Raw genomic sequence first — 13,612 nt, 5'->3', positions numbered from 1 at the left:
ATATGTTTACACTCGTAAATTGCGGGGCAAGTTACTCCGCGCAAGTAAATTGCTGCAATAACTTGCTTGTGTAAACCGAGCATTAGGTGTCTGCAAGACACCTGTCATGCATTTGACCTGTAAGATTGCAGAACTAATAAAGAAAATAATTAATTTGAGTCAATTGTATTTTCAAGGCTCGCATAGTTTATTGATAAAATGAGAGGTTGGCGGGTTCAAAATAACGCTGTTAATGCTATGCATAAAAGGGTTAATTAGGAGAGAAAGTAGCATCTTGTGTAGATGGCAAACCACTAAGTTATCTTTGGTTGGGCGCTGTTTGTAAATGGACGTAGATCTAATGTTATTAATGTGATAGAAAAGTAACCTAAAGTGTAGCACGATGAATATACGTGTAAAACAACCAGTAATTATTGGAAACTGTTATAGAGGGCAACCTAATCGACTATGGTGCGTTAGTAAACATTAGCTGGGACGCTGATTTGTATTTACGTGGCATATCAATAGTTTTCATCATTTTTGCAGGGAAGTTTTTATTTTGAAGTGGTTCCTGGTAGCTGTCGCCTGCCTTATTGCCGCAGGTGCTGTAACAGTATACTTGGCACACTACTTCATGAAGACATGCTATACATCAACCAATGTCACTGGCGTAACGGGTATTTACAAATCCCCTGTTTTCCATGAGAAATCTGTCACACACACAAACTGTATTGTAACTGTCAAAATCATTGATTAAGATCTTATGCAAGTTAATATAGATACGAACATTAACTAAAAGCTGGAGTATTTTCCTCGTCTACCTTTATGGTGTGCTAAGCTCTGGGTGCTTTAAGAAAGGCTCCAAGTTTACTTTATTGGAGATATAAATGTTGCCTTTTCGACTCAGTCCCCAGGGAAAGGAATGTTAAAGTCGGTACACATTCCAACCAGAATTAAATCACAAAAATATCAGGGGTGATAAAAATTTTCTCTTTGAAGGCATTGTTGCGTATATGCAACGAATCACAGCCAAGATGTGGGTATATAAGCACTGACGTGTAAACAAGGGATTAGTGTGGCATTGGTGTCTATTAGACGTACGTGCAGAAAATGTGGAAATGTGAGCTACGGAGACTTTATTACCAAATGCTCCCAAACAGGAACATTGCGCTATTATTGTTTTATTGGTTGCTGAAGACAAAATATTGGAAATGAAGACTGTATATGGTGCAGCACATCTGTTGAAAACCATCATTGTGTAATGGTGCACCTTGGGGTGCAGCTGCTGGTGATCCACATCCCCATATTGCAAATGTCTTAATGCAGAAGTTACCCAACTCAAGTGGAAGACACTCAAGCACCTGCCCTATAGTCCTGATCTCCCCATGTGGTTATCTTGCCTTCGGTCCACCAAAGAAAGACCTTGTAGGGTTGACGAATCCTGTCGGATGAGGATGCGCAGACACTTTTTTATTGCCCTTATAATACATTTCATCAACTGTACACCACTTTCTGTGCAGTATTAATAAGCAACCAGTTTTGGTAATGAATACAATTAAAATATCATGTAGAAGGAAACAGAGCTGTATCATAATATGAATGACAATCACAGTGGTGTTTCAGAATTTCACTACAGCCAGCACTGCAGAGTGCTGAATAATACCACCAGACAAATTAACTCAATGCATAACCGAGAGTATAGGAATCTCTCGGGACAAAATTAAGACCATATGATCAATTGAGAAATATCATGGCAGAAAGCAGTAGCCCAACATATATGCCCTATGTGTGTGGGGATGAAACTGTTGGTGATCCACCAGAACTGCAATTCTGCCAATGGTTTGGCAATTAGATTAAAATTTTCTTGGTGCAGACAAATGTGCAGAATGCTTAAAAACTGGCATTTCAAGACAGTTATGTGTAATAGTGGTCCCTCCTTGGATTTTTCTTGGTTTGTGTATGGTATCATGTATGTACATAATATGCACTGAAGTAGTTTTTAGAGGTTGATCTAGTGTGATCACAGTGTTTCTGAAATTGTTTCATAGTTTTAGTCACTTGTAAAGAAAGGTACATTATATGGAATGCTTGTAGACCTTGGGCTTTCATTTTGTATTCACATTCATTGGCTTCACCAACTTACAACTTTACAGGTGACAACCTTCCTACTTACTGGAAAAACCCAAAATTAACTGCAGGCAGCTGTAAAAAAATAAAATAAATAAATAAAGCACCAACCCCAAAAGTGGATGGTTTCAAGGGAATAAGCTATTGATAAACATACAAAACATTCCCAGATTTCTGCTTGAAGTGTGATGCCAGTGTGACAAACGGGAACAGAATTACACCCTCGGTGGAAATAAATTTTTTAGGTGTTTGGCTTAAAAATTACTTCAAATAGCACACATATGTAAGAAAAATAAATTATATTACAGTCTACATTTATTGTCAGTTAAAACAAGCTTCCACTGTGGCTGAATTTCCTGCTTTGCCCAACTCCACACCATCCTTCAGTATGGAATTATTTATGGGATAATACACCAGTAAGCTCTGCTATTTTCTTTATCCAGAAAAAAACTGTAAGAGCAATGCAACATGCTTACAAATAGATTCTTGCAAGACCGTCTTTAAAAACTGTCAATTCACCCACTGCTTTGTAAGTACATGCAGCACTGGAACCTTGTAAGTATGTTAAAAAAATTTAAGAAATAATAAAATTTTTAACATCAATGAGCATGGCACAAGGTAAAGAGGAAAGTTCCATGTCCAATCAGCAAGGACATCAGCTTGGCATTACAGAAGTGTCCAGTTCACTCGTCTGCTTTGACCCACATGTCATCCAGACGGCGGACACCCCTCCATCCAGCATATACAATATAGCGACCATAACATCACTAAACAAAAATATAAATGATACAAGACAATGGGACAACTGTGGGAAGCTGGGGATTAATGCAGGGACAAGCTAAATATATGACAGCACAATCCCAAAACAAAAAGAATCCACAAAATCAAACACAAATAATTCTCAACATATGGCATAATGCTATAAACACAAAACCACAGGGATCATACAACATTTCACGTGGCTTATATTGCCGAAATGAAGCCCTTAAAAGAGAGAGAGAGAGAAGAAACAAGACATACCTGCAAGTATGGTACCACAAATTTCACTTTGTTTATAGCCAATGAAGCGATCATTACCTAGAACCCAAACACAAGTCAAATATCGCAAATTTCAAGTAACTTCCATAGCCCAAACAAAGCCAATAATTCAAAAACCCACACACACATCAAAAACTCACTTGAAAAATTAAAATAAAAACAAAAAACTATACACCAAAATAAATGAACCTTACATAATGCATTATAAATCAAATGAAACAAATAAAAAAAAATTACTTAACTGAAACCACACCTTAGATGAATACAACGAGATTGGCCAACCCCCTCCCCCCCTCCTCCTCACACCACACACACCAATCAATAAATATGAAATGAAATCCTTGAAACAACCCCAACCTTCCAAACCCTCCCCCCTTCAACCAAATCAGTGCCACTCCTAAACACAACACCAACAAAGAAATAGAAAGAACAAAAACTAAAAACACACACACACACACACACACACACAAATTACACAGAAAAAGACTAACAGACCATACCAAAATGACCAAAATGTCACCCCCTTTCTCCCCACTTGGATGAGTGCCCCCCCCCAAAAAAAGGTTTTGATGGCCCTCAAAAACCCCTATATTGCATTTGTACAATCCTAATGTCATAATTCTTAACCTCAATACTATGATTCAATACCAAATGATCAAACCACCTTTTCTCCCATAAGCCTATGAGATGAAACAGCTTCAGACATGACACTACTCCCCCCCCTGAGTATATTCTTCCATCAACCCCACAAGTACCCTCATAACTTGATTTTGAAAGACCTGAAAAACACAGTCTGAAAACACACCTCTAGACATACCCCCCCCCCCCCCCCCCAAGCCAACGTGAGAACCAACCTTCTCATACTTCCTGCTCCCAAATTAAGACGTATTAATTGATCTCCACTAACCCCACACCCCCACCGCCGCAACTTCCCCCAATACTTCACATGCGCAGTACACACTTCCCTACAAAAAGAAAATGAAACCACCACACTTTGCACATTGTATCTTGTGCACAAAAATGTTAAGGTGATCAATAACAAAAATAATTTGTAATTAAAGCAATATTGATGATGAACCTAGCTCTCTCAAATCAGCTCCTTCATCAGGTTGATTGCCAAATATTGTCACAGCAGCACTGCCACAAATACAGATTGCTGGTCTGAGAAGCTGGGACTAGTCAGCTTCATAATCTCATTACACATGACACCTCATGTAGTCGGGAATCAAGCCTAACTCCTGCAAAAACCTTATGATCATCCTCATATTATCGCCCAACACAACTCAGAGTGAATAACTATTAAATTTTTGTGTCATATCAATTGCTAGCAAAAAAATAAAATAACACTTACATTTTGTCCATAAACACATAAACAACACATGACTAATCATACTTAACACAAGCACGAACTCATAAACCCCCAGAAGAATAAAGCTTTTTCAACAACTACTTCACACGGAATGATTAACAAAATCAAATATATGGTGTGTGTGTGTGTGTGTGTGTGTGTGTGTGTGTGTGTGTGTGTGTGTGTGTTTGAGAGAGAGAGAGAGAGAGCAGTGTGTCTGTCTTTGTGATGTATGGTAATAGATTGAGCTTTAGCTTGGCTTGATATCTACACTTGCTCCACTTTTAATGCAGTTTTAGTTCCCTTCCCAATCAGTGTTGTGACTGGTTTGATGTAGCATGCCATGATTTCCTTTTGTGTGCCAGTTTGCTCAGAGTAGCAATTACACCCAACATTCTCAGTTATTTGTTGGATATATTCCAATATTTATTCTCTGCTACAATTTTTGTCCTCTGTGGCTTCCTCTTAGTACCATAGAAGGTATTCCCTGATGTCTCAACATACGCCATTCTTCTAGAAAATGCTTGCCATATATTTATGGCTTGTCAGTTCTGTGGAGGACTTCCATATTAATTATCATTCCACTTAATTTTGAGCATCCTTCTGTTACTTCATTAATTCTCTTCTTTTCTGATTTCCATACAGTCCATGACTCACTTCCATGTTTCCACCAATTGTGTGATATTTTCCTTTGTTTTTTGTCCCAAGTTTATTGCTATCTCATTTCTGCCACTCCTTATTTCTTTTGTCTTTGTTTGGCTTACTCTAAATTCATAGTCTGTTCTTAGTAGATTGTTCATTCCATTCAACAGGTCCTGTAATTTTTCCTCATTTTCAGTGAGGATAGCAATGTCATCAGCAAATCTTGACATTGATATATTTTCACAATGAATTTTAATCCCACTTCTGAATCATTGTTTTGTTCTCTTCATTGTTTCTTTAATATGTAGGTTGAACAGTAGTAGAGGAAGACTGCGTCACTGCCTTACACAGTCTTTAATTCAAGCGTGTCTCTTGTGGTCTTCCACAAAGTGTCTACTGGCCATGAAATTAATGGAAAAATAATGAAAATGAACAGGTGGTCACAAAAATAATGAAAAACTAATCAAATTGAGTGAGTGTCATGAATTTTGTTTTGTGTATCAGTCAGGTGTGGTTTTAGAAGGCAGTGGCAAGTTAGCACTACCCCCAAAAATGTTGTATCCAGCAGTCTACATCTACATACAGGGTGTTTCAAAAATGACTGGTATATTTGAAACGGCAATAAAAACTAAACGAGCAGCGATAGAAATACACCGTTTGTTGCAATATGCTTGGGACAACAGTACATTTTCAGGCAGACAAACTTTCGAAATTACAGTAGTTACAATTTTCAACAACAGATGGCGCTGCGGTCTGGGAAACTCTATAGTACGATATTTTCCACATATCCACCATGCGTAGCAATAATATGGCGTAGTCTCTGAATGAAATTACCCAAAACCTTTGACAACGTGTCTGGCGGAATGGCTTCACATGCAGATGAGATGTACTGCTTCAGCTGTTCTATTGTTTCTGGATTCTGGCGGTACACCTGGTCTTTCAAGTGTCCCCACAGAAAGAAGTCACAGGGGTTCATGTCTGGCGAATAGGGAGGCCAATCCACGCCGCCTCCTGTATGTTTCGGATAGCCCAAAGCAATCACACGATCATCGAAATATTCATTCAGGAAATTAAAGACGTCGGCCGTGCGATGTGGCCGGGCACCATCTTGCATAAACCACGAGGTGTTCGCAGTGTCGTCTAAGGCAGTTTGTACCACCACAAATTCACGAAGAATGTCCAGATAGGGTGATGGAGTAATCGTTTCGGATCTGAAAAATGGGCCAATGATTCCTTTGGAAGAAATGGCGGCCCAGACCAGTACTTTTTGAGGATGCAGGGACGATGGGACTGCAACATGGGGCTTTTCGGTTCCCCATATGCGCCAGTTCTGTTTATTGACGAAGCCGTCCAGGTAAAAATAAGCTTCGTCAGTAAACCAAATGCTGCCCACATGCATATCGCCGTCATCAATCCTGTGCACTATATCGTTAGCGAATGTCTCTCATGCAGCAATGGTAGCGGCGCTGAGGGGTTGCCGCGTTTGAATTTTGTATGGATAGAGGTGTAAACTCTGGCGCATGAGACGATACGTGGACGTTGGCGTCATTTGGACCGCAGCTGGAACACGGCGAACGGAAACCCGAGGCCGCTGTTGGATCACCTGCTGCACTAGCTGCGCGTTGCCCTCTGTGGTTGCCGTACGCGGTCGCCCTACCTTTCCAGCAAGTTCATCCGTCACGTTCCCAGTCCGTTGAAATTTTTCAAACAGATCCTTTATTGTATCGCTTTTCGCTCCTTTGGTTACATTAAACCTCCGTTGAAAACTTCGTCTTGTTGCAACAACACTGTGTTCTAGGCGGTGGAATTCCAACACCAGAAAAATCCTCTGTTCTAAGGAATAAACCATGTTGTCTACAGCACACTTGCACGTTGTGAACAGCACACGCTTACAGCAGAAAGACGACGTACAGAATGGTGCACCCACAGACTGCGTTGTCTTCTATATCTTTCACATCACTTGCAGCGCCATCTGTTGGTGAAAATTGTAACTACTGTAATTTCGAAAGTTTGTCCACCTGAAAATGTACTGTTGTCCCAAGCATATTGCAACAAACGGTGTATTTCTATCGCTGCTCGTTTAGTTTTTATTGCCGTTTCAAATATACCAGTCATTTTTGAAACACCCTGTACATACTCTACATACCACCATAAAGTGTGTGGCAGAGGGTATGTTTTACCACGGCCAGTCATTTTCCTTCCAGTTCCATTCGCAAACAGAACAAGGGAAAAATGACTGTCCGTATGTCTCCGTATGATCCCTTATTTCTCTTACTTATGTTGATGGTCCTTACACAGAATGTACATTGTTGACAGTAGGATCACTGTGCAGTCAGCTTCGAATGCCAGTTCTCCAAATTTTCCCAATAATGTTCCTCAAATAGAATGTCACTATCCTTCCAACGATTCCCTTTTGAGTTCCCGAAGTATCTCTGTAATACTTGATGTTGATTGAAGCTACCGGTAACAAATCTAACAGCCCATCTCCGAATTGCTTCAATGTCTTCTTTTAAATCGACCTGATGGGGATTCCAAAACAGTAAAGTAATACTTAAGAATGGGTCACACTCGTGTTCTACATGTGGCCTCCTTTACAGATGAACCACATTTTCCTAAAACTCTCCTGATAAATCAAAGTGACCATTCGCCTTTCTCACGACAATCCTTCATACCATCTCATATTGCTTTATGCAGTGCTGTGCCTAGATATTTATCGACCTGACTGTGTCGGGAAGCATACTGGAAATGTGGTATACAAACAGTACAGGATTGTTTTTCCTACTCAATTGCATTAACATACATTTTTCTAGATTTAGAGCTAGCTGCCATTCATCACACCAACTAGAAAATTTGTCTGAGTCACCTTGTATCCTCCTACAGTCAGTCAATGACGACAGCTTCTCATATACCAAACCATCACCAGCAAACAGCTGCAGAGTGCTGCCTACTCTGTACATCAGATCATTTATGTACATAGAGCATAACCGCAGTCCTACCACACTTTCCTGGAATGCTTGTTATGTTTAGCTTTGTCTCTGATGGACAGTCACCATCAAGGACAACATACTGGGTCCTATTAGTTAAGAAGTCCTTGAGCTATGCACATATCTGGGAACCTATTCTATACACTCATATGTTTGTTAACAGTCTGCAGTGAGGCATTGTGTCAAACACTTTTTGATATCAAGGAATATGGAATCTGCCTCTTGCCCTCCACCTGTAGTTCACAGAATATCGTGCAGAAAGGGGAAGCTGAGATTTCTACAAACAGGGATTTCTAAAAACGTGCCGATTTGTGAACAAAAGCTTATCCATATCAAAGAAATTTATTGTATTTGAACTGAGAATATGTTCATGAATTCTGCAGCTAACCGAGATAAGGATATTGGTGTGTAATTTTGCAGGTCTGTCCCTTCACCCTTCTTATGCACAGGAGTCACCTGCATTTTTTCCAGTTGCTTGGGGTTTCACGATAAATGCAAGCTAAGTAAGAGAACAGTTCCGTAGAGGACAAACCAAATTGGAAATCTATCTGGACCTGTTGACTTATTTGTTTTCAACTCTTTCAGTTGCATCTCTACATGAGGGATGCCTATTACTATGTCCTCCATACTGGAATCTTTGTGATGTTCAAACAATGATATGTTTGTATGATCCTCCTGTGTGAATGATTTCTTAAACATGAAATTAAGAAGCTTCAGCTTTTGCTATCTTGTATAGCTGCACCAGATTGGCCAACAAATGACCGGATAGAAACCTTCCACTCACTAAGAAATTTTACATAGGCTCAGAATTTTGTTGGGTTCTCAGCTAGATCCATTGCTAATGTATGATGGTTATAGTTGTCTGCTTTGTGCATTGATCTTCTTACAGATCAACAACTCTGATCTAACATTTGCCTGTTGTCATTTGCCCTTTTTTTTTTAACTGAGAGTACAACAGTCTGTGCTTCCTCAGCATTTTCCACATTTCATTATTAAACCACTGTGGGTCTCTTGTGTCTTTAATCCACTTACTTGGCACATGCTTCTGTGAGTGTGATTTACAATCTGTTTAAACTTTGCCCATAATTCCTCTACTTATGTCATACTGGAACTAAAAGATGTCCATTCATTGTCTAAGAGGGATGTTAGCAACTGCTTCTCTGCTCTTTTGTAGCAAAAATACCCTCCTAGTCTTCCTGATTTATGTGTTATTTTTAGTAAACATTGTCTCGCTGATATCAGGATCACTAATCCTTGTCTCTATACTGACACCATCAATAACGTCAGGCCTGTTTTCAGCTATAAGGTCTAAAATATTTCCATTGCATGTAGGCTGTCTATCTACCTGCTCAAGACAGTTTTTGGAAAAGTGTTCAAAAGTACTTTGCAAGAGTGCCTGTTTGTATCCCCTCCAGTGAATTCGTAGAAGCTCCAGTGTAAACTCGATAGGTGAAAGTCACCTTCAACTTATATTACATGATCTGGGTATTACGGCACTACTGAGCATAGACTTTCCTTTAATGACTCTAAAACTGTTATGCCAGAATCACGTGGCCAGTAAAAATATCCACCAACTAATTCACCTAGACGTGTTGTACACATCCAGATAACTCCACAGTCCATTTAATATATAAAGATTCACCAGAGCTCGTAAAAAATATTTGTCATCTCTAGGGGACTTGTATATCCATCAGGTAGTACAGCTACTGTGGTTTGAAATTAGGAACTGCAGCTTTGTTAACATAGAGGTATATGAGTTGTATACGCATAATTTAAATGACATGTAAACTGTTGCTCCACCCAAGACAGTGCTGCCGTCTGTGTTGCTGGATGAGTATAAATTAGAACAGCTGTTTCTCTAATTCTGTTCACTCCCTCTTTTATTTAAATCTCTTTAATCCATGTCTCCTTTGGAAAGACATTTCTTTAAAGATTTTTAATAATTAATATAAAACACTATTGTAATTTCAATCACATTTTAGAGACAGTAAGGGCGATCAGAGTAAAATTGATTTCACACTAGCCAGACCATTATTTGGCTGTAAGGGCATGATGATACCACCTTAGTAGTACACTGCAACTGGCATATTACCTCCCAGCATCCCCTGGATGTGTTATATCGAGGTAAACAATGTACAGAAGGCTTCAGTAGAGTGGCCTTTATTGTTGGAGATCTGCTGTCTGTTTACCTCTGGCGTGTCTTCACAGAAGGGAACATCTAAAGTGGAGTCATCAACATGCCGCCTGGATATTCAAATGGTGGGCCAATGCTTTTGTTCACAGATGAGTGCCAGTTTGATCTGGAGAGTGAGTCTCAACAGATTTGCTTTTGGAGGGCATGTGGAACATGATTTTTGGACCAAAAAATTGTGGAAAGAGTCCAATATCGAGCAGATCCCTAATGGTGTGGGCAGGGATTGCGTTGACCACTCAAACACCTCTTCGTGAAATTGTATGGATGAATCAACAAGATTTAACTGCTGCCAGGTACTGTGAGGAGATTTTGGGATTTCATGCATGGTTGAGGTGAGGTGCTGTGGACCCAGACTTCATATTGCTGGACGATAATGCTCGATCTCATAGAGCGTGGGTGGTTGATGCTTTTTTGGAAATGGAAGATGTGGCCTGCTCGCTTTCCTGATTTGAATCCCATAGAGCATGTTTGGGATGCCCTAGGGAGATGGGTTGCATCATGTCAGGATTCACCAACCACTCTCCAAGACTTGTGAGCAGCTCTGCAGGAAGAATGGGCGTTGTTGCCTCAACATGAGATTGATGACATCATTCACAGTATTGTGCCAAAGTAGTCACACGCCACACTGAGCACATTAACCAGTTGTCAGAACGTGTGTGGAAATCTGTTAAGGCGGGAAGAAATGAAGAACATTTGTGTATACCATTATGCATGTTGCCATTGATTACATTCTTTACATTGTTTCTACTTTGCTATCACCTGATTTTACTGTTTTGTGGTAAAATAAATTCAAAATTGCCATTTGGTGCTTTAATTTTGGACACCAGTGTATAATTGCTTATGGATTTGACCTGTCATTTCCAGAGTCTGCTATCTAACAATGTCAGAGAAGCTGAATTCTCTCATGTATCATATGATGAGAAGTAGTAGAAATGAGAACAGCAAGAATCTTAATATCAGGATCAATGTTCATGATGTAGATAAAGTTAAGGAATTCTGCTACCTAGGCAGTAAAATAATGAGCAACGGACAGAGCAAGGAGGACATCAAAAGCAGACTAACAATGCCAAAAAGGGCATTTCTGGCCGAGAGAAGTCTACTGATATCAAATATCAGCCTTAATTTGAGGAAGAAATTTCTGGGAATGTACGTCTGGAGTACAGCATTGTATGGTAGTGAAACATGGACTGTGGGAAAGTTGGAACAGAAGAAAATTGAGGCATTTGAGATGTGGTACTACAGACGAATGTTGAAAATTAGGTGGACTGTTAAGGTAAGGAATGAGGAGGTTCTGTGCAGAATCGAAGAGGAAAGGAATATGTGGAAAACACTGATAAGGAGAAGGGACAGGATGATAGGACATCTGTTAAGACATGAGGGAATGACTTCCATGGTACTAGAGGGAGCTGTAGAGGGCAAACACTGTGGAGGAAGACAGAGACTTAAATACATCCAGAAAATAATAGAGGACGTAGGTTGCAAGTAATACTTTGAGAGGAAGAGGTTAGCACAGGAGAGGAATTCGTGGCAGGCCACATCAAACCAGTCAGAAGACTGATGACAAAAAAAAGAAAAAATAATGAGAGTTTAGACAAAGTTGTTGAAATAGGAAAAATGAACTTGGTGGTTCATTTCTGAGATTAAGAGAATCAGATTGATACAAGATATTTAACATCTATGCTTTTGAATTCTACCAGAGCTTCTGTTTTACAGTCAAGCTTCCTGGAGCGTCTGAATGGTTCGAATTTATCACCTGAGCATATAACTCAAATTTCAATAAATGGGCCAAATGTGAACTTAAAGACATTGCACGATTTGCAAGCATTTTTAAATGATGAAGGAGATAATCAACCACAAATGTTTTATTATTACACTTGTTCATTTCATGTAGTGAATGTGCAGCTTTGAAAACTGCCCCAATAAAAATGCTTATGATGTTCATGATTTTCTTAGGGCAAGTTGATACTTTCAATTTTTCTTCAAGAAGGGCAACCTCATATTTCACCAGGATTTCCAAGCTTCCTCTCAAATTTTGTTGTGTTGGATATATTGGGAGAAATGGGAACAGAACTTCAGATTATTCCATTTTTGAAGAAGTATGTTGCTGTAGTACGTAAAAGACCACCAGAAACTAGAAATTTTGAAAAAAATAAATGTCATTTAGAAGACAAATTTCTTTGTTCAAAACTTGAGGAGTTTGTAACTATCAGCCAGATGACTCTCTTCCCTTTTTTGTACAAAGATTTAGAAATGTCAGGAAGTGTTGATCTGGGCATAGCAAGGTACTTTTCATTAAAAAGATAATCATTTTCAACATATTTATTTGCCACAGTGGCCAAATTTAACATGAACAGTTAAGCTTAAGGGAACACCATAGTTAGTAAGTAAAACTTTAAATTACTGTCCTTTGAATTTTTCGGTCAGTTCCGTTTTTTAATTTACAGTCTAAGACAACAATGCACCATGAAGGAATTATGTGAATGGAGTGAAAAGTTATAGATGTGATGTACATATACAGACAGACAAATGATTACAATTTCAGAAAAAAACGATAGTTTATTCAATAGAAAGAGCTTCACAAAGTGAGCAAGTCAATAAAGCATTTGACCAGGTCTGTACCTTCAGCTCGGCATTGATTGATAGAGTTGTTGGTTGTCATCCTGAGGTATATTGTGCCAGATTTTATCAAATTGGTGCATTAGATCATCAAAATCCTGAGCTGGTTGGAGGGCCATGCCCATAATGCTCCAAATGTTCTCAATTTGGAGAGATCCAGTGACCTTGCCGACCAAGGTAGGATGTGGCAAGCTAGCCATTGGGGCTCAGTTCAAAGCCGAACTCATCACTGAAGGCAGCTCTACTCCAGTCAATAAGATTCCAGGTAGAAGTGGTGTCTGGAGATGCCCCACACAGTGGTGGAATACCAAACTGACTGTTGCTCATCATATGGCCTGACAGCCAGGAGTGATGGTCTGGTGTGCCATTTCTTTTCATAGCAGAAACACTTTGGTTGTCATTTGTAGCACCCTTACAGCAACACTGATGATATTCTATGCCCCATTTTGTTGCCTTTCATGCCAAGCCATTCTGGGCTTACATTTCAGCAAGATAATGCCCACCCACACACGACGAGAGTTTCTGCTGCTTGTCTTTGTGCTTACCAAACCATACCTTAGCCAGTAAGGTCACTGGATCTGTCCCTAATTGATGATGTTTGGAGCATTACGGACAGGCCCCTCCAACCAGCTCAGGTTTTTGATTATATAACCTGCCAATTGGACAGAATTTGGCATCTAACAA

The 13,612-nt window shown here is 39.6% G+C and overlaps 1 protein-coding gene across 5 annotated transcripts in view; it reads left to right on the top strand.

Annotated features, from left to right (window-relative positions):
* Positions 1-313: 313 nt before the first annotated feature.
* The window catches only part of LOC126469728 (acidic mammalian chitinase-like), a 183,469-nt gene continuing 170,170 nt past the window's right edge, over positions 314-13,612 (top strand). For 3 of the 5 annotated variants that reach the window (XM_050096925.1, XM_050096922.1, XM_050096924.1), the window contains exons 1-2: positions 314-450; positions 526-656. In XM_050096925.1, coding sequence (XP_049952882.1) covers positions 383-450; positions 526-656 — 199 coding nt within the window. In that variant the 5' untranslated portion in view covers positions 314-382. The remainder of the gene's footprint in view (positions 451-525; positions 657-13,612) is intronic. The other 2 variants (XM_050096923.1, XM_050096926.1) reach the window with 2 other exon arrangements.

Source organism: Schistocerca serialis, chromosome 3, assembly GCF_023864345.2.
Source record: "Schistocerca serialis cubense isolate TAMUIC-IGC-003099 chromosome 3, iqSchSeri2.2, whole genome shotgun sequence".
Taxonomy (NCBI): Eukaryota; Metazoa; Arthropoda; class Insecta; order Orthoptera; family Acrididae; genus Schistocerca; species Schistocerca serialis.
This window is presented reverse-complemented; position numbering and strand designations above follow the sequence as displayed.